This window comes from Coloeus monedula (assembly GCF_965178545.1).
Source record: "Coloeus monedula genome assembly, chromosome: 14".
NCBI lineage: Eukaryota > Metazoa > Chordata > Aves > Passeriformes > Corvidae > Coloeus > Coloeus monedula.
In genome coordinates this window covers 1,002,894-1,028,014 of record NC_138794.1, presented here as the reverse complement: position 1 = coordinate 1,028,014, position 25,121 = coordinate 1,002,894, and the positions used below count along the sequence as shown (strand labels likewise).

Below are 25,121 nucleotides of genomic sequence, written 5' to 3'. Positions count from 1 at the left end.
CCCTCCCATGGGAGAGCTGGGGCTGCCCACGGGGCTCACCTGCTCCCCTTGGCTCAGCCCAGTGCCTTGGCTGCACACGGAGTAACAAAAGAAGGCAAGAAATGTCTAAATTTAAAGTGCTGGAAAATCCAACCTTTTATTTACTACATTTTTGTGACTACATAAACGCTGAAACATTGTAACGCTGAAACATTGTAACACTGAAAAGCATGATGACATCATCACTTGCTTTTTTCTTTTTTTTTTTTTACTTTTTCTCTTTTTTTTTTCTTTTTTCTTTTTTTTGCTTAGCAAACACAGCAGATGATATTGCACGGCATAAAGTGAGAACAGTAGCAAAGCTTAAAAAAAGTAACTTAAGGAAATCTTAACGCAGTACAGGAGATACTCATACCCAACCCAGGGCAATGCCTAGCGCACTGCACTTGTCATCGCTACACACAAAAATACAGAAGAAGCGCTTGACTAAGAGAGAGAGTGAGGAAATATCAGCAATCAACCGTAATTAGGTACAATAATCACTTAGTCTGAAATGCAGATGCAACGCATAAACTACTGCTGCTTCCTAATGGGCGAACTAAAGATGGCAGCAAAGGGCTTTAGCAAAATCTTCGCTTCGTTTTCGTTATTTTTTTCTTTTTTTTTTTTCTTTCTTTTTTTTTTTTTTTTTTTTTTTTTTTTTGGTTTTGTTCCGTTGCTCTGGAAGAACTCCCGCTTGCTCTGGGAAGGTTTCCTACCCCTGCGGAGCTGGGACCTGTGATTGTCTCCGGCGCCGTCTCTGCGGCGGGGCCGGGGCAGGGCGGGGTGCGGGGGTCCCGCACTGCGGGCGGGGTGCGCTCACAGCTGCCCGGGCACCGGGATGGCAGAACCGCGCATTCCCCGCTGCTCGGGCACCGGGATGGCAGAACCGCGCATTCCCGGCTGCCCGGGCACCGGGATGGCAGAACCGCGCATTCCCCGCTGCCCGGGCACCGGGATGGTTGTACCGCGCATTCTCCGCTGCCCGGGCACCGGGATGGCAGAACCGCGCATTCTCCGCTGCCCGGGCACCGGGATGGTTGTACCGCGCATTCCCGGCTGCCCGGGCACCGGGATGGCAGAACCGCGCATTCCCCGCTGCCCGGGCACCGGGATGGCAGAACCGCGCATTCCCCGCTGCTCGGGCACCGGGATGGCAGAACCGCGCATTCTCCGCTACCCGGGCACCGGGATGGTTGTACCGCGCATTCCCCGCTGCTCGGGCCGCGCTGCGCGACCAGCGCGGCCCCACGGTGAGGATGCAGCAAGTGCAGTAAATGCAGAACATTCCGTGAAAAACCAAACTACCGGAACAGGACAGGAAACCGCGGCTCCCTGAGCACAGTTTGTCCAGTGCTCGATGGCTCATGCTGATTCACAGGCTGACATTGCCTCCCCCTTCACGTGAAGCAGAACTCATTGCACAGCATTAGCTCCTGGATTAAAAGCAGACACTGAGCCAATGCCCACCAACAGATCATTTAATGATCCTTCATTCAGAGCGTCTTTATTGCCCCATTTCAATACTTGAAGTATAAAAATGTACCTAGGAAGTGTAACTTCTGACCAAAAGCTCAGGCCCTGCCCTTGTCCTTCCCTCCCTCAACCCCCTCACTATCCCCTCAAAAGAAAACAAGGTACACCTGGGGCTCAGCTACTGCACGGGAAAGGAAATATTTACAGCCATCACAAACCGTGTCAGTACACAACATTTAGCTGAACCAGAATCTAGTCTTTATGCAAAATAAAACACGAGTGAGTGGCATCCTATTCTCTGTGCCATGATGCCATCATCAGCTTTGCGGAAGTATCATTGTCCTTACTCTTTCCTTTTTTTTTTTTTTTGCTTTTCAACTCCAAACTGCCCTGTTCCCCCCTGGAGCCGCGGGCAGCCCGGGCAGGCTCGGTGCCCCTCGCAGGGACCCAGCACAGGTCCCTCCACAGCCGGGGCTCTGCGGTGCTGCTGCTGCTGCCTGAGCCTGGGAGAAGCCGCAGCTTCCCGGGGAGCCAGCTGTGCCCCAGGGACCCCATCCCATCCCTGCCTGCGGGCCCTGGCTGGGGGGCAGGTGACCTGTGGTGGCCCCCACCCCGAGCCTCTCCGAGCCCCTGGCCCGCCGCAGAGGCCTTTCCGTGAGCAAGGTTTCCAGATTCAAGTCAGCTTTTCTCCCAAGGCCTGCGCCTGCTGCTTGCTTGCGCTACCCGTGCGAATGGCGAAGGAAAAGAAAAACTCAGCAAAATCTCTCACAAATGCCAGTGCTTTTAAACATTAAACGACTTTTAAATTCTTTGGATGTGCGGGTCTCACCCACAAAGCAATCTTTCTAGAAAAAGACAAATAAATTAAAGAAAAAACACACTAATAATGCCTTTCTGCTTTCTAAGTGACAAAAGTACTACCTTGAAACACTTATTTTGGCATGTACAAGTTGGGGGGAAGGGAGGCCTGGGGGGGTAACCTGGCAGTGTTTGTAACACAGGTGGAAGTGCATGCCAAGACAAGGCTGAAGATACACCCTGCAGTCAAGAGAAGCACTCTCCTTCAGTTCATCTCAGCATCAAGAATGAAAAGATTGTAACATAAAGCTTTGGCCATTTTTGAATCTACTATATACAATTTTTTTTTAAAAACTACATAGTCATAAATTAAAGCAGTGATTAAATAAGCGTATACAAAATGGAATTAAATTAAAAGTCACAGCACATTATAGAGAAAAAATAGGAACCATTTATCACAGCAGAGAATATTTTTTTTTACCCTGTGAAAAGAACATCGACTAGCAAACACAAAGCATCCTAGCTGGAAGAAAAGTAATTGAAGCCATGTTTCCCTTTCTTGCACTCATTGCAAACAGCGATCTTTACCCACTTCGAAACATTCCCAGGAATATGATCTTCCTTGAGTATAACAGAGAAGTTCTGCCAAAAGAGAGGAAAAAAGAAGAAACCCAAACCCAAACCAAACAATATAAAAGGAATATACAAACAAAACAACCCCTACAAAATAAATAAGAATTATAAAGCTTTTTTTAAGTAACCTTAACAATTATCAAACTAGTAAGTTCTGCCTTATCACATAGACTCTCTATACAACATAACCCTAAAGATTTATTACTATGAGGTATTTGGAGGAATTGGTAAAAGCGATGCACGGCCTGTCTGGGCTGAGGGACTCAAGCTGCTTTGGGGGAAAGAAGAGGGAACCTTTGGTTTGTCAGCAAGAAAGTGGAAAAAAAACATTTTCCTTTGGTATCAAAGAAAGTTTCATTGCATGGTTGCACGGCAAAAAGCACCACGGTGAAGAATTATTCCTTTTTTTCATTAGTGGCCTTTCTAACAGGCTGAGGTATTCAAAGAGTATAAGGTGAGAGATAAAGAGGTCAACAGCGGTTTAACACTTTGGTTCAAGCAAGGCACTCGTCCTATGAGTTTACAAAGTTTGCAACATGTTTGCCTAGAGCTTTATTATTTATTATTTATTATTATTATTATTATTATCCTTATCATCAGTAGTAGCAGTTGTAGCAAGAGAAGTTATCGTAAGGTTATCAGCATTACCACTAAGAATGAAGACAAGGTTACACACTGAGTGAAGGTGAGGAAGGGGGTCGGGGGGATGGGAGTAAGAAGGAGGATGAGTTCCCTTTCCAGACCAAGGCCGTGCATGAAAAATCTTTGGTATTCTTTGGTATCATCAATGTGATTAAAATCACCAATGGAAATCGAGTGAGGTAGCGTCTTTGGTTCACACTATAAATAGTAGATCTTTACACACTTTTTTTTTCTTTTTTTTCTTTTTTTTTTTTTTTAACACGTGGAAGTAGCTATTCCTTACCTTTTGCTTCTTTGTCTTTAGCAAATAGTTACCAAATGTATTGTAAAGCTAACCACACCACAATAATAAACCAGGAGGCTAAGCAAAGTCTCAAAATTAGCCCCTGGGCCTTTGAATGCACCCAAACGCAGTGAGATAGAAAAGGGTAAGTGCTTTCTCTTTGTTTGCTAAATGCATAGTTTTCATCCCTATGTACAAAGGAGGAGGAAGAGGAGGAGGATAGGAGGAAGAGTAGTAGAAAGAAGGAACGTTTTTTTGGGGTAAAAATGTCTTGTTTACAACTCAGGTGAGGAGAGGTGTCCTAAGACTCTTTGGTATAAGCTCAGCAGTGTTTCCGAGCCATCCGGGCAGCAGCAGCCCCCGGGCCAGTGCCCACCACCACCACGGCCTTATCCTGAAAGCCCAGGAGAAGAGCGGTGCCCACGGGCAGCCCTGGGGCTGCTCTCATGCCAGGCCACCCCGACCACTCGGCTGCTTGGGAATTTGTTCCTGGCGTGGGGTGCCAGGAGCAACTTCCCAAGTGAAAGCCCCGTTGCTGGCTGGCTCTGGTGGGGTTTGCTTTACCTGAGTAAGGAGAGGAGGCTGCGGCCCTGGAAAGCCACACAGGGCTAACAGAGCGCTGTGGGGTGGTCTGAAGGGGGGATTTTTTTTTTGTTTTGTTTTTTTTTTGTTTGTTTTGTTCTTTTTTTCCTAGAAATCTAATGATGCCATTTACAATGGGGATGGATGCGGACAGTTCACCTCTTGGCCAGCCTCCCCCTGTGGGTCACTGCGGTCAGGTTTGGATGCAGCCTGTTAGCTGAATGCATGTTCCTAATGCCCTCTTGCCCATGGAGTCATCTTTGACTGAAGCCCCATCTCCTGATGCTCCCAAACTGTTTCAGGTTCTTCTCCCTCTCCTAATCCTTCCCGGCAGAGTTTTAGATCCTCTTGTTGAATTTGAAACTAATTTCCATTTTGTCAGGAATGAAATTAACTGAAAGACTAACACTAACAGACAGAGACAGGTTTCCTGGGTAATGTTAAATGCAGCATTAGAAGAAACTCCCCTTCGAGGGCGCCCTGTTGAGAATGGCACCAGTCAGAGCAAGGGAGCACCAGGTAACCTGTCCATGCTTCAGTCGGTGTGGCTGGGCAGTCTGCTCAGAGGTACCACAGCTTTCCAGGTAGACTGAGCACTTCCAGAGTTATTTGCTTCATGTTTTGTAAGCAATTAAAGAAAATTGTGTTGTCTGCCTGTTCAGAGTATGAGGCGTGTATTGCTTATGGGAAGAGTGGTTTGTTCCTAATGGCTTAGAGAAAACCAAAAGGTTTATATATACTTAAACAGACATGTAAAAAACCCAAAACACTTAAAATCTATACCTTGTGCATCAGTTTGAGTGTGTGTGGACATGTGTGTGCATGTACATATACACTGTCCTATTTAGGGGCTTGCATGTGTGAGTATCACAGATCCTGAAATTGCATATTGGGTGCAAATTTAATGCTGGTATGAAAGTTCTCTTTGGTTTCAGCAAGTAGTCTATAAAGACAATACAATGGAAATACTAAAAATGTGGCAATGTACTTTGAATTTCCCTGCATTTTTAAATTCTCAAGTTTTAAATAAATAAGGCTTTATTCTCTAAACTATAGGTACGTTACAAAGCAGTGTTTTGCTGGAAAAAACTAAACCATTAGTTATCACTGTCCTTTATTAACCTTACACTAATGAGACGGCGTTCATAAGGTACTTTATATGTGATCTTATTAATGTTCCCATGTCAATTATGTCTCTGTGGGGATGGAACACTTCAAAAGAAAGCTTGCTAAAATTTAAGGTAAGCTAGAGACTCAAAAAACTTCCAGATTAGATTCCATTTTCATAGACAATTGCTTTGTCAGCCTTAAAGTGGGCTTAACATACTGAAATACGGAGAAATATTCAGTGCCAAAAATATTGGGTTTATTTCACTTTATTTTAATAAAGAGATATGTCATCTGTATTCTAAACACTGAGTGGAAATAAACTGTATAACCTGAACCTTGACTAGACCCTGTCCTCTTGGGAAATAACTGGTGCTACAAAAGTTGCTCTACTTTGATGTCACTGGTATTTTGAGTGGGCTTCATCCCCCAAACCAGTATCTGCTACTGTTTATAGTGTTCGGATTCTAGTTTACCTTGAATTTTCCTTTTTCTTTTCTTTTTTTTTCCTCTTAAAACCAAAAAGGTTGTAAGTAAGATTACCTATTTCTAGTCCTCACATTGGGCCTATACCTGCATATTTGGTTATTTTGGAATTTAATATACCTAGCATGATTACTACAGTAATTTGAAATACCAGTTAGAAATCTAACAGGCACATGTATGGTTTTTAAAGTCTATTTTCCCCTTACACTAAAATTTAATATGCAGATGTTGCACACTTTTCTCTTTAATTTTATCAGAGTAGGAACGGGATGATTTCTCTCCTATGGGTCTGTTAGCAACAGAGCATTTAAAGCTTTTCAGCTACAAACTTTAAACTATTTCATGCATTATCCTGACTAATAGATGAGCAAGAAAGAATGCGTGGGACAAAAGCTCAGCCTGCTACACATAGATACAAAGCCACAAAACATCAGGCTGTAACTCGGTGTCAGGGGAATTTTGCTCTTGACTTCAGAGGGTTCACAATTCCTCCTTCCAAAAGCACTGCTGGAGCTCCTCTTGGAGCTCCTCCCACCAACGTTAACTGATGTTGTACCACGGTTTTCAATAGGAAAAGACCACGAGCCTTCAAAGCTATTACTATTCCTTTGCCTGGAAAAGTCGATAGGTAAAAAAAAGCTCACTAATGTCAATGAGTATTGATCAGACGCTGAGCCCTGTGGTTTTGCATCCCTCAGTTCGCTTCATTTTTGCACCCCGAGTGCCTCAGGTCTCCTGTTCGCAGGCTAGATGGCAGAGCTGAGCCGCTCTGAAACTGCGCCCAGGCTGCTCCGGGCTCCGGCCGGGGACAGCGCCTGGGGACAGTGCCACACATGTCACACATGTCACACATGTCACACATGTCACACATGTCACACATGTCACACCGTGTCACACTCGGCTCTAACACGTGGCTCCTTCGTGTGCTCCCGTTGAAGCCAGTGAGGAAAGGGCTCACTGAGTTCAATGGAAGCAGCATCCCACTCTCGGTTCCCGTGCTCTGCCAGGGGCTGTGATCTCCTCGGGTGACATTCTTTCTTGCCAATCATGGAAAGAAACGATAATGTGGTTTTACTAATTGCAAATAACAGTCTTGATTACAAGTTTTATGTGTTATACAGTTAGATTAGTTTATACCTATAACTCTACATAGTATTTGTGTAAAAATAGCTTTGGAATATTAAAATCATTGCAATAAAATACCTGCAATATAATTATTAAATGTGTTCTTTGGTAGCTAGTCGATTTTTTTATGGATGGAATAGTTTTCCTTTTTTTAAATCTGAACATTCCTTAACAAACAAAGAGAATGCACTGGTTTAGGTACCATTCAAAATTTCTTTGCCTAGTTTGAACTTGTTTCCAGGCATTGCACCAGTTAAGTTCAAACTGTGAAACAGCAAAAATCACACTACCGTTCCAAGGAATTCAGACGACTCCACGCTTTGTCAGCTGTGCCATGGCACAGCCCTCTCTGGAGACCAGCCCTGACTAAGTCCCTACCCACTGGCGTGTACGCAGTACGGATACACGGAACACCTTCATGGCAGTCGCTGTGGACATGAAGAGCTGTATCCAAAGGGGTGTCTGTTCAATGACAGGAAATCACTATGCTCCAAACCACTAAACAGCCAAGTACGGTGAAGATGATGATGGGCAAAGGTGTAAGACCAGTGGTCTGCTCCTCTTCTCTTTGCTTTCCGTTTCATTCCCTCCACCTCGCTTTCTTCTTCCTCTCTGTTTTTTGCAAGTCGTCATCCTACTAAAGTGTGTGTCTTAGAACAAAGTCATAATGCAGGTGAAATAAGTCTTTGGTTTCTTTGGACTTATAAATATTTTTTTCAAATAGTTCTAAGTATAAACCTGCTATTTTGAGGTCCTGGTCTGTCTTTATTTAATTATTTATTTATTTTTAAAGCTTTTCCACCGAGGTTTTAGTTCGTGGTTATTCCTTCATGCTTTGGTACAAGTGCTTGATGAAGAAGATGAGTTGCCTGAATTGGAGCTGCCCTCGTCTTGCCACTTATCCAGACTCCTCCTCCGTGCATTCATGAAAAAGTTGCTGACGGTGCTCAGCTCCAACCCGAGCTGCTGGGAAATGGTGATTTGTAATTCTTTGGACGGACGCTTATTCTCCTTGAATATTGCATGTAGAGTTCGACGCTGGACATCAGTGAAGACCAACCGAGGCTTTTTGGGTGTATTCCCTCTATCCTTCCCGTGTTCTTGTTCTTTCCTCTTGCATGCTGCAAGAAAGGGGAGGACAGTTAGAGAGGGCTGGCAGGGGAGTGTGTGGGAACACAGTACAGGGCAAACTAGGGAAAAGAACTGTTCATGTCAGCTTCCAAATTTGGAGAGGATGTGGGACATTTAATTTTTTAACTCATTATGAACTATTACAAGTATAAGGAATAAAAGTTAGAAAATACTTGTGTTGTTGTCTGTTAAAACTCAGCAAATACTATTTTGGAGAGCTTACATTTTGATACCACCCATTACTGCTGAGAATTTAACACTTTAATGTCTCTAGGAGGCAGAGTGGAAATTCAGTGAACTCTAAAGTCAACCTTGACCACGTTTCACCATTATTAGCTGTTTTCAATCCATTTCTGTAGCTTTTTGTTGACTGAGAAATAAGGAACTGTGAGAAACCAGGGTGCTACTACAGTCATACAGGCCAGATGTGTGCTGCACAAAATAAAACATGTTTTGTCATGAAAATAAATGGTATAGTAAATCTTCCTTATAGAATTGCACTTTATTTCATTTATCATCCCTTCCTTCCCTTTGAGAATGTTATTTTGCTCTACATTATTAAAGGATGCTTGCAATTTGAAATCTGCCTCACAGATCACCTTCCAGGCAGGATCTGATGGGATGTGAGGGAGGCTGCCAGATCCCCCCGTCAGCCTTTGGCTGTCTGCTGGCTCATCTTGTTAGCATTTTGCTAGGATGAAAGCTTCCTTGGGAGGACAGACTCCTCTGTCTCACTTTCAGATATATCTGAAGTTGCTTGCTTCCCCTTTTTTCTCTAACAATGCCCTTCAATTCTGTTTGAGAGATGTGCTTCTGAAGGTAATATGAAGCTTCTTTCTCTGTGTCTGTCTCGTCCTGGCTTCTGTGGAGATCAGTACTGAGTATATGAAGAATTTTGTGCAGTATCTCCACTTATGCCATGGTTATTGGAATGACAACAGCAAATTACTTTGCAAAGGTCCTTCCTACAACTTCTATTACTACCAAGAGCTAGCCCTGGCATGAGGATTTCATTGCTCGAAGGAGGTATAAAAACAGTCATCCACCTTTTGTACTTGAGAAATAGGAACTGCACAGATCAGGATCCAGGAGCTGTGAAGGCTCCTTTTGCTGGCCCAGGCAGGGACCAAGACACTGGTGGCTCACTCCCCTCTGAGGAGGGGCTTTTGAAAACCTCCCTAACAATAGATATTCCAGCCACATACTCTTCCACAAGAAATCACACATCAATCAAATAGACTGGGATGCCAAACTCATATCTCCTATGGGTATTTTTACCTGAAAACCTTTGAAGAACGCTTTGAAGTTACATACTGACCTCTAAAACACCGTGGAGCTTCTGGGCTGAAAACCAGATTTCCTTATGCATGTCAGCCCCTACTGAAGCCAAATTGCTGAATTCACTGCGGGGATTGGTGCCTGCTGAAGTAATCTGCATCCCCACTGGAGGTTAACATTGGCAAGTCAAGGGTTAAAAATGCTTTTGCAAGAATAGTCTGTTATTTACTGACAAATATTAAGAATGAGGATACCAACAGCATCTCAGTCTTTTATATGTGTCTGACCATTTGATAATCAGAAATTCCTGGGAAAGCAGCTACAGGAGCTCAGCTTTATAACAGCCTCAGCCTCCAGCTCTGACTGCCCCTGCTAACAAGCTCAGGCAGAAAAGAAGATAAACCAGGTGCCAACAACATTTTCTGTGCCTAGTGCTCCATTTCTGCTCATGCTGCTCTACACCTTCCTTTTTCAAAGACCATGCCAATCCTCTCTTCCACCTAGACACTCTGTCCAGATCAGAATTTGTCACAGAATCCTAGCGGGCTGGAGAGCGTGATGCACGTCAGTGCTGTGAGGTGCTTTGGAGCTTCACGTCACAAATGACACTCACAGCAGCAGGTACAAAGCCAGCTCAGGTAGCGAGGTGAGCCTCTGGGGCTTCCATCACAAACTACTACATGAGTTCTCTGAAACAGTAGGGAAAAACAAAAAACCAACCATCTATCGTGAAACTAGCCAGCATAACACATTGTCTTCCTGAACTTGTGCTCATTTCCTGAAATATAGTATTTCTGAACAATTTTTTCCGTAGAAAATGTCCCAAGAGTTACAACATACCTTGTTCCTTAACTTCAGCTCTATCAAAGACCTCATAATTAATGCTAGTGACATCACAGAGGTAAGAAAAAAGAGCTCGTTACTAGGGAGAAAAAAAACCACCTATGCAGTCTATGATACTAATAAGCCTATTTTACCATTTTGCAAATATTTTCAGCTCTACTTCCATTAGCATTTCCAGAGGCAGATTGAGGGCAAAAGCTTCCCAACATGCCCAATTGTTCCAAGAGTCCTGGTGCTGCCAGGCCTCAAGTTGTGAGCAGCAGGGGTGGATACCACCTCTCATCTTCTTCCTTGTCCAGGCTCAGGAATATTAATAGCACTTAAAAATAAATAATGGGGATAATGAAAAACTGTAATAGGGTTTCCTTGTGATCGTTTCCCGTGCACTGGAGCCAATCAATTTTAATAATAAATTGCAGCTTCCAGCATGCCAGAGAACAAATGTACACCATGGGATAAAATCTGCTCCAACAAGAGAGTGGATCCAGCGCAGGCACAGGGACCAGCCAGCTCACACGGCAAGCGGGGCTGCCGGGCTCTCTGCCAGCCCCGAGCTGGGTCACGCCCCGGCAGGGCGGCTGTGCCTGCCCTGGCCACATCCTCCCCTGGCGCCAGGTCCTCCCCTAATGTCCGCTGAGCTCAGCCCCAGAGAAGCCACCTGAAAGGCTTTTTTGGAAAAACACCACAGCCTGTCCCGTGTTTTTATCGCACACTCCATCTCTTATCTAACGCAGCAGAAGACAGTAACAGTAATGTGCACTGATGTCCTTCTTGTGCCCCTGCCCTTGAGCACTGTGAGTGGATCCTCTCCCGCAGCACTGACATTGAATTGAGGTGCTTTGCAGGGTGCTGTGCTCCCTAGAGACGTGCACCTCTCCCAGGACACACCTGCTCGCACCCTGCCCTCGCTCCCTGCTGCAGGCAGCCCTGCTCTTTGTCTCCAGGCTGCCCTGGCTGAGCAATGCTCCTTGTGATGCCTTTTGAAAAAACCTTTAAGAAAATCTCGTTAAGAAAAAGGAAAAGCAGAGGATAAAGAGTCACCCTGACTCTGGCAACACACGTGCAGATATGACACTGTAATACTATCAGTGCCAGAAGGAGCCTTATAAATCCAGTCCTGAACTCTGGCCTCTTCCAGTCACTTCCATCTTCCTCTGCCCTGAGCAACAGATATTTTTGACACTTGCAATTCTCCTGACACAGCCCATCAATCTATTTTTGTCTCCCTTTGCTCCTTCTAAGTCGCTCGAGGGATTTGGTCAAGTAAACTTGCCAAACCTTGTAAGGTCTGTACATCCCACTGAGGCCCAGCTGCCTGTGCCTGGTACAGGAGTGGGGTCTCAGCTCTGCAGCTCCACTCTCTGTTGACACTCTCCTGCAGCCCCCAGCTGGGTGCAGCACAGCTGGATTAATTCTGCTCTGCCAGGGGTGTGAACAGGATCGTGCCCCCTATGAAAATGTACTAACTGCATCTTTAGGTCGAGACAGTGAGGAGGATATTTGGCCTATCTGTGATATGAATTACATTATTCACCCAGTCAAAAAGTCAAGATTGTAGTAAGCTCAGGTGTTAACCCTGATGCTTGATCTAGTGTTTCATCCCTAGAGGGTGGATTTCTTTTTAAAATCTAAGGAAAAAACCTGATTACCATATATCAATTTTCAGGAGCATTTGGTGTGTACATGTGTACATGTGTTTCTGGAAAACTCCAGTTCTCCATTCTGAAAAACAGAAGCAAAGAATGAAACCATTAAAGCTCTCAACCTACTTTCTGATGGTTTCTGGTTTGGTTTGTGTACATAATAAAATATCACCACAAGTTCTGCTGGCTGCTCCTCTGGAAAACTGTCACTGAAGCAGGGGGAACAACAATGGAAAATTCTACTTGAGTAAACCCTGCCCCAAGCCCTGATGGCAGGGGGCAACTGTCCCTGAGACAGGCATTGCTCAGCTGGTGGCCCACTGTGGTGCCATCACAGAACAAGCTCTCTGACAGGGGATGGAAAAGCGCCGACAGGGAAGAAGGTGGATTTGGGAGGTCTCAGGCTTGGCACTGGGAGAACACAAGCACAGATGGGCTGAGGACACACACTCTGAGGGTCACAGTGCTCACTGGCTGCCTGCAGCAGCTCCTGTAGCTCCAGGAGAGCTGCACACAACGGCCACAACCAGATTTGTGCCTGTACAACGGGGCTGGAAGGGGAGCAGGGACACAGAGCAGCAGAGGGGAGCACCAGCAGCACGGCTGCTCTTGGAAAGGAAGGGTATGGCCCACCAGTGCCCGGGCAGGAGTCTCCTCACCCTGTGGAGGAGAAAGCCAGTGCACACAGTGGTTCTCTGCCTACAGGTGTCAGAGACTGAAATATTATAGTTCATGACTTAAACATTTTCTTAAAGGACTTTTAAAACTGTATTACAAAAGCTGCAAAAAAGACTACCGAACCCTGAATGGGGCCCTGAGTGAGGCTGTACCCTGCTCACTGATGAAGGTAAGATAAAGTAACAGCTCAGGGCTGGGGATATTCACGGAGCTCAGGCTTAACACCTCCAAGATGAGGAGCACAGCCCCAGGGCTATCAGCTGCCCGGGCTGGCACCAAGGGGTGGAGGGAGGAGAGGCTTTGGGTACCTTGGAAAAGCCGGTGGTCACAGCCGCAGTGACTGCCCATCCTGCACTGTGCAGAGCCCGGCTGCGGGGTCCTCACCGGGGGGAGGAAGCTCATCCACAGCAGAAGGGGTGACATGGCCCAGCACAGGGGCCCCCAGACCCTGCACCAGAGCACCAGAGATGATGCAGCAGACCCTCAGTGTTGCAAGGGACAGCGTCAAGCCGGCCCCTGCAAGAGAGGCACGTGGGCGTTCCCAGCTGGCCCAAAGTGTGCATTAACCCACGGAATTCTGCACCCTTCGGCTGGGGCAGCGTGTGGCGGCGTGGCCACGGCGCCCACGGGGGACCCTCACCACCGGCAGGGCGGATGGAGGGGAGCAACGAGACGTCGTTGGCACCCTCAGATGGGTGATGGGCTTCCATCCAACCCCTCTCCCTGTTCCCCCACCCCCCACGCACACTTCTTTCTCTCTTTCTTTTCCCTTCTCTTTGCCTCTCTACTATTAAATAAAATATGTCCGTTTTTTGGCAACAACATCTAACCTCGTTTGGTTTTAATCTCGTTTCTGGTAATATTTTGAACCTTCTAAGTTCTTTCCAGTTTATGCACAGAGACTTAGCTTGCTTTGCTTTTCTGAGTTTAAACCAGATCGTAACAACAGGGAGCACTTTTTTCTTCTGTTTGCACCCAGAGAAGGTCCAGAGCAGCCACTGAGAGACACACACACAATGTCTCTGCAGCCACGCTGAATTCAGAGCCTGCGGACATGGAGCGGACGCTGTGTGTGGGTCATCAGTGACAGGATACGAGACCTTTCACCCTGAGGTGACCGGTCATGTTTCCAGCTCTGGCCTGGGTCACTGCTGACCACAAGCCATTATTACTTGATGGTCACCAAGTGCCTTGTATGAGAGGATGTGGTGGTCTTTTACCCCTCCTCTTGCAAAAGCCCAGCCTTTTAGTTATCCCAACCTCACGTGTACAGGGCTGTCTTAAAGACATAAAAAGCCTTTTAAGAAGTCTCTCTTTATGTGCGTTTTCTAATCTCTGTTGTGTCAGGTCTGTAAAGCCTGGGTCCTGCCTCAGCTACAGTCTGAACTGTGTCCACCTAAGAGTCCCTTCCCAAATCATCTGCTTCTACTTTTGAAACATCACACAATATCCAATAACATGTTTGGAGAGTGAAAACTCTTCACTGGTATAAACTGGAGAATATCCTGGAGGATATTCTTCTGTCAGAGGCTCTACCTGCTGGTGGAGAAAGCAGCAGGATCTCTGCAGGAGGCTGAGACTGCTTAAGGACTTTGGCCATCAGAGATAGCTCTAATCACACTGGCTACAACAGCTCAGTGGGAACAGGTAGCCAAAAGCTCGTGGTAAATTCATGGTGGCAATAACACATAATAACACATCAAGTGTGATAAGTTCCATCCTTATCATGTGAATAACACCTCTGGGGCATGCAGAGAGACACACACACAACAGATGTTTCCCTATTATTAAAAACTTCATATTTGGGAGAATATAAAAACAAAATAAAAGGGCATATAAGACACAGGCTACCTGAAGGTAGATGTCACCACATGAACTAAACCCAAACAAATCTGTTTGGCCTGAATAATAGCCACAACTGCTGGGTGACATTCACTCTGATGCATCACCATTTACGGGTCCCCTGCCCTGCCCCATCCTTCTTGTCACTGCCCCTGGGTCTTGAAAGGTGCTTGGGAAATGGAATCCCTCCGGAAAGGTTCTGCGTGAGACAGCCTCCACACATGGAAGCAGCTCGTGGCCATGAGCTCCCGCTGCAGCAGGTAGCAGACAGCACTGATGCTTGAAAGAGCACTCCCTAAAGCACTGTGAGATAAGGCCCTTTAAGCTTTCTAGTGATGAAAGCCTACATGGGTGACACCGGTCACTGGTTGCTCCCCAAACCTTTTCCCTTTCAACTGAAAAGAGTATAGTCTATTCTGAAATGTCTGAGCCCACACTAAATTATTTCTTTTTAATCCTGGCATTATTCAGCATTTGGCACTTGCTTCTCTAGTGATTTGTATTTACATGTATACAGGGTGTAGGTGTTTCCATATACCCAGAGATCTTTTGATCTGTGTCTCATTTCTCTGCCATCAAATCCAGGGAATACTCTTTTGTTGTTTCATGACATCAAAAGAGATGAAAATAAGTTTGTATATGGGAAGCTCACAGGATGACAGCAGCCTGCCAACATAGAGATCCCAGCTGAGCCAGAACGGTAAACATCTCACTCCTGTGCACTGTATTAAAATGAGTGACCGTAATTTGCTGCCCCTGGAATAATGAAGTGAATCTGACTGAGGAGTGCTGGCTCAGCAGTTCAGGATTCAGGGGTTTACACAAACTTAGTGTTGATGGATCTGTAACCACTCCAGCGGACTGACATCGCCGTTACTGAATATGCTGCTAAGTGGATCAATCAGGGGAAAGCACCTGATTTCCCTGTGATATCATTTAAAGTAAATGTTAAAATTCTTTAGCTAGGTCTTTAGTTAACCATATTACTGTGACAAATATTTCTTTGCCTAGCATAAGTAATTAGAATTTAATCACTTAAACTGCATCTTAATTACCCCAAATGAATTGAAAGGACATTTAATAGCAAAGATTAAATTGCCTTAATGAACGATTTTTGCGACTGCATCAATATTTTAACCGCGTCAGCCACGTCCGGCCCCCCGCCCCCGCCGCAGCGGCACTGCCGGCCCCCGGCCGCGGGATGGCGCCCGCTCCCCGCCGCTGCCCGCGGGAGGGAGCGCGCAGCGCGCCCGGGGCTCCGCACCGCATCTCACCGCATCTCACCGCATCGCACCGCATCGCACCGCACCGCACCGCATCGCATCGCACCGCATCTCACCGCATCGCACCGCATCTCACCGCATCTCACCGCATCTCACCGCATCGCACCGCATCGCACCGCATCTCACCGCATCGCATCGCACCGCATCTCACCGCATCTCACCGCATCTCACCGCATCGCACCGCACCGCACCGCATCTCACCGCATCGCACCGCATCGCACCGCATCGCACCGCATCTCACCGCATCGCACCGCATCGCACCGCATCTCACCGCATCGCACCGCATCTCACCGCACCGCATCTCACCGCATCGCACCGCATCTCACCGCACCGCATCGCACCGCACCGCATCTCACCGCATCGCACCGCATCTCACCGCATCTCACCGCATCTCACAGCACCGAATCACACAGCACCGCACCGCATCGCACCGCATCTCACCGCATCTCACAGCACCGAATCACACAGCACCGCACCGCATCGCACCGCATCTCACCGCATCTCACCGCACCGCATCGCACCGCATCTCACCGCATCGCACCGCATCTCACCGCATCTCACCGCATCGCACCGCATCTCACCGCATCTCACCGCATCTCACCGCACCGCATCTCACCGCATCTCACCGCATCGCACCTCATCGCACCGCATCTCACCGCATCTCACCGCACCGAATCACACAGCACCGCACCGCATCGCACCGCATCTCACCGCATCTCACCGCATCTCACCGCATCTCACCGCATCTCACAGCACCGCATCTCACCGCACCGAATCACACAGCACCGAATCACACAGCACCGCATCGCATCTCACCGCATCTCACCGCATCTCACCGCATCTCACCGCATCATATTGTATCACACCGCACATCTCACCGCACCGCACCGCATCTCACCGCATCACACAGCACCGCACCGCATCTCACCGCACCGCATCTCACCGCACCGCACCACATCTCACCGCACCGCACCACATCTCACCGCACCGCACCGCACCATACTGCATCGCACCGCACCGCGGGCTCCGCACCACATCACACCCCACCGTGGTTCCCCAAGGCATCGCACCGCGCCATGCGCTCCTCACCCACGCTGCCGCTCCGTACCGCACCAAGCTACGGCACCCCGCCGGGGAGTGCCAGCCGCTCTGTACCGCTACACTCCGCATAGCGCAAGCTGGAAAACACCACCCGCTCTTGCTGTGCTCTGCTCCGCTTATGCGCTGCGCCCGCCTCCGCGGCTCGGCCCACTCGGCCCGGGCAGCACCGCCCGCTCCGCACCTGGCCGCGCCGCTTCTCAGCCCGCTCCCTGTGGCTTCGCACCCCTCCGCGCCTCCCGCCCCGGCCCGCCCCCGGCCCGCCCCGCCCCTGTTGCGCCCCGCCCCTGTTCCGCCCGCGTGGCTCCGCGGGACAGACCCGGGTGCGCAGCCACACCGGGCCCGCGGCCCGCTGACGCCGGCTCCGAACCGTGGGAGCGAATCCGCCCGCGGGTCTCCGAGACGTTCGGGCGCGGATTCGGCGTCGGGTTAGGTCATTCCTCCCCCTCCCGCATCCTCAGTCCGGGACTCTGCTACAGCAGCCGAAAATTGAGTTTCTGAGCGGTGGACGCAATCCGTTGCAAAACCTTCACTGCAACGTTGAGGGTCGCCAGATTCACTGAAAAACCTGGGCTGCTTCTCTGGTTCTGCTCCTAAGGACCTGCCTGCTGACTCCCGCCTCCCTGGCTCCAATTTTTTAAGTTCTCCGTCAATTCCAATATATTCAAAATAACGAGATATGTTTCAAATAAAGGAGAAATGAGACAGTGATGACATAAGGAAGTTCCTCCAGTTGGGGGGACGTTAAGGAAACTGTATAGCAGCCTGTCTGTGCGGGGGGAAATGGGGGAAAAGGGGCTGAGAGAAACTCTCCCGCCTGTGGCTCACTTCTTATCGACGTGTTTGTAATGCATGTGACAACGAGTGCAGAATTCTGCACCCTAAAAACATCCAAAACCTGAGCCCGGGCTCACTTCAGTGGCTTCTGCACCCAAGCATTAAGGAAGAGCCTCCCGCGCCCTCCTGTTCAATACTTTCCTCTATCTGAAGCAGCAGCATTTCTAGCTCCACCAACCAGCGCCCGCACACGCCGGCGCCGCGCTCCGCACCCCGCAGCAGCCCGCGGTGCTGCCCGCACACCTGCTGCGCACATCCATCGCGCTTTAATTGCCGTTCGGGCTGTACGGAAAATGTCACCACCGAGGCTTCCTAGCGCCCTAAAATGGAGGGAAAATGAAAACTTCTGTTGAGCTAATAAATTGTTCCTATAAACTAATCTTTCAGCATTATAAAACTGACTTCTTCAAAACGGCTCAAGTCAGCTGCGTTTCCAAAGAGAGTCTGTGAGCATCGGTCACTTGTCTGTCCGTGTATGATTAATCCAGATAGATTTATGTGTGAAAGGCGAATCGACATTTATCGATTTGATCACGGAAGCACCCGACACGCGGCCATGCTGGGTCCCGGTCGGTCTTCAGGAAAAACTCCCCGGATGCCGGTAGTCTTCAGGTGAAATTCACCAGCACTTCAGCAACAGCTCCTGCTCTTCAGTCACCTTAGAACTCCCTGGAAACTAACCTGTCCCTTGTGTGGAGCTTATGCGGACCCTTCGGCTACACAGACAGGTGAAGGCTGCCTGAGGCAAAGCAGGAGCTGTGGTTTAATGCTTGTACAAGCAAAGCCAGGCACCGAAGTACACTTGGCCTGTGGATTTCCAGATGATTTTGTCTCAATCTGACCATCACGTTCCTTCCTGGCTGTGTAAAAGACAGATCGCACACGCCAGAACCCAGCTGTAGCACCGGCAGGAGCCTGGACTCTCTACGGGTGGCACCTGCAGCGGGCACAGTCCTGGCGCCGCGCACCTCTCCTCTCCTCCTGGGGTATCCCGACCCCTCTGGCTGGCTGAGTTACTGTGCTGGGGGAAGCTCGCTTCCCCTCTGGCCACGCACCCGTCCGAAGACACTCATCCCCGAAACAGGTGCCCTCAGGGCTCTGCCCTGCCGGGAGCTGAGCCGCTCCCGCCGCGGGCGGCCCGTACGCTCAGCCCGGCGCTCGCCGCAGCACCGCGGCACTAATTGCCGGCTGCCGCTACGTACAATCGATGCGATGCTGCTCCCCATCGGGGCCGGCAGCCGTGGGGCAGTTCAACAAGCACCTGCGCCCGGGCTACGGGCAGCCTCGTCCGTGAACCGGGATCGGGGCTGGCCCGGCCCCGGCCCGCCGCGGGGCTCGCCCGGGAGCGGGGCCGCCGGGGCGGAGGCGGAGCGGGGCCGGGAGAGCGGTCGGGCCCGGCCGGCGGTCGCTGTCCGCGGTGCTGAAGCCGGGCAGGGCCGCACTCGTTCCGCGCTCGCGGGTAACGAGAGGACGGAGCCAGCGCGGGCGGCGCCGAGCCCTCCGCTCACAGCGCTCCCGGAGCCGCCGCCTCCCGGCCCGGGGAGCCGCCGCCGCTGCCCGGTGCGGGCGTGGTGCCCGGGCCGGCGGGGCCGCTGCCGCCCGCCGGCGGTCAGTAGATGGCGCAGAGCCCCCGGGAACCGAGGGGCCACGAGCGAGGGCTGCGGGCGGCGCGATGGCCCCGGCCGGTCGGGGCGGGCATCGCGCCCACAGCCCGGCTGTGTGACCCCCGGGGCGGCCCCGACAGCACCCACGGGCGGGAGCGGCCCTGTTTTGAGGCTGTTCGACTCAAACGGCAGCGAGGGTGGGATCGGGGCGCGGCCCCCGAGTGCCGCCCCGCCACGCGGCGGGTAATTAAAACAAACAACCGACCGAGCGAACGCACACACGGACAAACAAGACAAACAAGCGAGGGCCGAGCCGTGCTGCGGGGGCGGGGGCTCTGCCAGGACGGGCGCGGAGCGGGCCCGGCCCAGTGCGGAGGAACGCGGCTCGCCCGGCCCCGCTCCTCCTCCTCCCGCTGGGCAAACATTAACGAAGGGCAAACGCGGCTGTAAATCAATCCCGCCGAAGGACACGGACGGCAAACAAGTGCTTCCCAGCGCTCCCACGACTGCGCACCGGGCGCTGCAGTGGCGGGCACGACTGCTCCGGGGGCGGCACGGGTGCTGCTCTCCCACCCTCCGATCCCACCGGGACGGGGCCCCTTGCCTCGGCCCAAGCACCGCACCGGCAGCGGCGGAGCGGCCGCTGTCACGGCCCAAGGTGCGCCGAGCCAGGCCCGGGCCGCCCCCGTCCAGGCGGTCCGCAGGGCCAGGAGGGGCAGAGCCTCTCCCCCGGGCCCGGTCCGCGCTCGGAGTGTCGCCGGTGAAGGCCCCGGTCGATGCCCCCCGCCTCCCTGATGCAAATGCCTTTATGCAAAGTGCCCGCAGGGTAAATATTAAACAGCCCCTAATGAGGCCACCGGGGCCGGGGCGGCCCCGACCTTCCCGGCGCGCTCGGGGGCGGCGGCGGGCGAGAGTGGCAACCGGCGTCATTAGATTTCATATTTAATGTGGAAAACGCTCTGATTACTCCATCGATTTCTTTACAGTTAATTTGGCGACACTTTCTCGCCAGCTTCCCAAGGCTTCAGCTTAGCCGGGATTCACATTAGGAGGGAGAAAGGATAAGAGGAGTGGAGGAAAAGAGGTACAGCTATGAAAAATACCTGTCAGGTCGCAGGCAAACATCGAGCAGCTTTGGAGGGACAGGCCTGCCCCCTCCTGAGAGCCGCGGACGAGCGCGGGCTGCCCACGGCACCTCCCCCTGCTGACACCTGCTCGGGGAGCCCCCACGGAGGGGCCCTTTGGGACGAGCTCGCTCAGAGGGCGCACCTCGGCAAAGGACCCCCTCCTGCAGTAGTTCCTAAGGGCCTTGGGCTCCCTTACACTGCTCTGGCACGTTCTCAGAATGTGTCATTGCCGCCTTTCCCCTGGCCGCTACCCTGCGAGGCCGGCGGGCAGTCGCAGTTCCAACAATGAATCGCCCGAAGCAGATTATTTTTTCCTGAACAAGACAAAGTCGGGGTTTTTTTCCTTCTTTATCCCCTACTGTTTCCTCTCTCACACACACACGAAACAAAACTGAAAAAAAAATCAGCCTTAAATCCCAGCAGGCTGCAGAAGGGACGTACTTTTTCTCTTAATTGTATTTATTTTCTTCGGTGTCCCTTCACAGCCCTTCCAAATGTCAGTGAAGGCGGGGGGGAGGGAGGGAAGACTAACAGAGAGAGTCAAATAGATAAATATTCAGTGATAGAGAGGAGAGAGAGAGTGGGACAGACAAAGGAAAAGAGAACAGAGAAGAGAAGGGAGATGGGATGAATAAGATGGAGGCTGGAAGAGGTCAGCTTTGCAATTAGCAGTTCTGCTTACATTTCAAGAGATAGCCCAGGAAGTGTCAAGACCTCAATCCTGCTTCCATGTAACTACCAATTTTTCCTCTATTTGTCGGAGCTTCTGTAATCTGGGAGGTAGGAATCCCCCAGGGACGGCTGGAAGGGGCAAATACTCAAGATAAAGTGCAAGGCGAGACCGTGAGGCCTAAAATAAGTAGGTTCCATCCCCCTCACTACCTTCCGGTTGTTGTCTGCAGGAAATCAGAAAGGGAAGAAATGAAGGCGGCTCTGGGTATTTATCTACCTGATAATTCTCTAAATGCCCGGGAGTGAGTTATAATTTGGACATGAAATTTAATTTGTGTCGGCTGCAGTAATTTATGTTATTTTGAATTGATGTTCATACATCAATATCAATCGGGGCAGATTTTTACCACTTAGTAAGATCATCACACATTTAAAACCTGCACAAAATAAAATCGATACTTTATGCATTTACAGCCTGTCGCCGGCAGCGCGGCGCGGAGGGGCGCGGAAGGGCGCGCAGCCTGCGCGGGGCGGGGCGGGGGCCCCGGGACCGCCCCATTGAGTGGGACGCAGCGCTATGCAAACACCCACGTGCTGCCGGCGCCCGGGTGGGCAGCGCCCGGCGAGGCCCGGAGCCCCCGATAGGCGGGGAGAGCCCTGCCGGGCCCGGCCAGGCTGCGGGGGACGCGGGGACGTCCCGGTGCGGGCGGCCCACCCCGATCCCCCCGGGCTGCGAGCCCCTCTTCGCCCCGGGGAAGCTGCTCCTGTAAGGTGCCAGCTTTCGGGTTTCATCGGAAAGGGAAGGCGGAATAATGAGGCTTTGTTTCTCTAACGGGATTACCGGGATCCGTTTATGAGAGGGCGGCGCTGAGGTGGCTGGAAGAAGGGGCGGTTTGGGGGCAGAAGCGAACAATGGGACCCTCCGGACCCGGCAGCTGGACAGAGCACGGCCGCCTCCCTCCCTCCCTCCCGGCCCTGCAGCAGCCGGGGCTGGCAGAGCTTCCCGGCCGGCAGTGCCAGGGAAAGGATGCCAGCAGGCTCTGAATCGAGGGGTTGTTTCCAGTATCGATCTATGCAAATGAGCGGAGATTCAGGTCGACCAAATTGTCGTAAAAATACGCTCCAAATCGAAGAAAGTTCGCCTTAGCAATCGTTACGGCGATATTGGAAAAACAAACTCCATCCTCCTCTCCTGGGTAGCACCAGCAAGACGAGGGTTTTTCCCTGGTGGGGTGGCTGCTGAGAAAGGGAAGGCGGAAAGGGCAGTTTCTGAGAGTTCAGACCTTTGAAACTGAGTCCGCAGGAGTGGAAGCCAAAGAGAGCAACGTCCTCCCACCGGCGGGCACCTAAGGGCCAGCTACAGCGGGGAGGGAGGCCCTGTCCCGGACCCTTCCTAGCTCTGCTTTAGGTTTCTGGAAAGAGGTGGTTGACTGAAAATAGGCACGGAGCACGATGGTGGCCCAGCTGCGTCCCCGCACACTCGGGAAAGGGTCGCAAGTTCCCACCGTCGCGGTAGTCGAAAGCGCAAGACCAGTTTGTGCTTTTGAAAGGAGAAAGATTAGTCCCTTCCCTTATTTTTGTCTGTGAAACGGATCAGTGACCCCGGCTCCAACTCGGATTGACTGTCTTGCATTCTCCAGGGACAAATTAATGGAGACCTATCACTTAATTAACAAACCCTCACTCACGGTATATTAAACCCGGGCTCTGCACCGGGAGCGCAGACGGGAGGGTTTGGGGAGGCTGCGGCGGAGCACAGGTACGGAGCGGGACGGCCATCTCTGAGCAGACAATACGGGAACCGCTCGGGAGCACACCGGGCAGCAAGCGCCGAGAGCGGCATGAGGCTCTGGAGAGGACACGCGGACATGTGTCTCACGCAGAGACATCCACGCGAAACTCAAAACTCCACGGGCTAATGATAGCTACAACCAGTTAAAGAAAAAAAATTAAGAAATCCAACGATTTCAGCCAACAGCATTTCTCAGCCACCGCTCGCCCGCAGGGCTCGGCTCATTCGAGCCAAACGCCTCTCCCAGCTCACCCAATCCGAGCGGGACGCTGGCCCCGAGTCCCCCTGCGACCCGAGCCCACCGCCCCCGACACAAAGCAGACGCACCGACTCCTCTCGGCGGCGCGTTACCGGGGCTCCCCCGCACCCCCTCCGCGGGCCCGGTCGGGCCCGGTTCAGCCGCCAATTCAACAATTTCCGCCTCGCCCTCCGCGCTCCGGGCAGCGTTGCCTCCGGCCGGGGCGGCTTTCTGCGGCGTCCCGTTACCGGGAGCGCTGGGCATCGTTCTGCCGGCGGCAGGAGCGCCTGGCGGGTGCGCCCCGGCCGGGGAACGGGGAGAGCCGGGACGCCGCACTGCGCAGCCCGAGCCTCGGCTCGGCTTTGTCTGAGTGCGGCGCAGAGGAACCGGACGGTGCCGGTGCGCCGAGCCCGGAGAGGGAGAGGGGAAGGGAGAGAAATGAGGTGGCGGAGCGGGGGATCGGTGCTGCTCTTCAGGGACAGGCAGGGACTGGGGCGGCCTGCCAAGGCCCGAGGCCCCGCTCTGCCGCTGCCGTGCCCCGACCACCCCGCAGCGGGCTCACCTGCAAGCCGCAGAGCAGACATCCGCTGAAACTCCGGCTCCTGGAGCCACTTCCACATTCTGCGGAAGGTCTCCCGGCCGGATTTGAGCTTGCTCCAGGGCTTGGGGTTCCTCAGCAGGTCTGAGAGCGTCCCTTGAGAGCGGCATAGCACCCTCTGGGCGAAGATAGCCTGGGGGATGCTGTACCGCTTGAGCTCGGTGGTGATCCTCTGAGCTACTTCTTTGGTATTGATTTCTTCCATTTGCCCTGAATTACTTCCACTGTTGACCTGCGAACCAGTTACGGAAGGGTTTTGCTCCCTGGCAGAGCCCAGGATCTGCCCGTGGCTCTGGGCATTCAAGTGGGCATGGGGGTGGTGTGGGATCCCGTTGATAGGCACCATGCCAGCGGAGGTGGGGGTGAGATGTTGGTCGCCATGCCTGGCTAACATGGCAGGGTGGTGGGCTTCAAATCCGTTTGGGGTGAGCATTTTCTCGGTGGGCATGGTGGCACTGGGGTGAGCATAGTGGGGCAGCCCTTGCTGGGAGTTGTGGATGCTCCCCAGGCCCGATCCAGACAACGGAGAGAGGCTCTGCCCCATGCCGGTAACATCCTTGTGGTACGGGGTGTAGAGATTGTTCATAGACGCCAGACCCCTCTCGTCCCGCATGAGCGTGAAGCTGCCGCTCACATTGCCCGGTATCCGCTGGTGGGGATGGTGGTGGTGGTGATGGTGGTGGTGGTGGTGAGGGAACTTGTCCGAGACCGTCGAGATGGGAGGTAGAGGCTGCAGAGGGGTTAACGTGGTGTAGGTGCTGCTCATGCTCATGCCGGGGGGTGTCTCGCAGGCCATGGTCATGGTGGGGTGCAGGGGGCCCGTCAGCGCGTGCTCGGGCGGCCGGTGGTGGTGGTGGTAGTCGCCGCCGTCGAGGATGGACGCCATGCCCATGGAGCGCGGGTGGGCCGGCAGGTGGCTGCCGCGGTGGGCCACCGCGCTCCGGTGGTGGGGGCTGCCGCTCATCAGGTCGGCGGCGGCGGGCACCGGCTCATGGCTCACCCCGTGCAGATCGCCGATGTTCTCCATCGCCAGCTGCGCGTTCATCGTCGGCCGTGCGGGCGGCGGGACCGCACATCTATCTGGTGGGCGGCGGGGCGTCCCGGAGCTCTTGGCGGCGGCCGGTTGCTCCCGCGGGCCGGCGGCGGCGGCGGCGGCGGCGGGCGAGCTCTGCGGGCTGGTGGTGGCGGTGCTGCTGCTGCTGTTGCCGGGCTGCTGGCTTTCCCGGTTTTGGTTGGTTGGTTGTTGGTTGTTTTTTTTTTTTTTTTTTTTTTTAAATTTTTATTTTGTGGCAATGTATTTATTTGTT

At 51.9% G+C, this 25,121-nt stretch overlaps 1 protein-coding gene across 1 annotated transcript; it reads right to left on the bottom strand.

The window, feature by feature from the left end:
• Positions 1-7,978: 7,978 nt before the first annotated feature.
• ONECUT1 (one cut homeobox 1) lies at positions 7,979-24,859 on the bottom strand (the record flags this gene model as incomplete). Its single annotated transcript, XM_082290381.1, has 2 exons — positions 7,979-8,271; positions 23,779-24,859. 2 exons carry the CDS (start codon positions 24,857-24,859, stop codon positions 7,979-7,981), a joined length of 1,374 nt encoding a protein of 457 aa, XP_082146507.1.
• Positions 24,860-25,121: the final 262 nt, after the last annotated feature.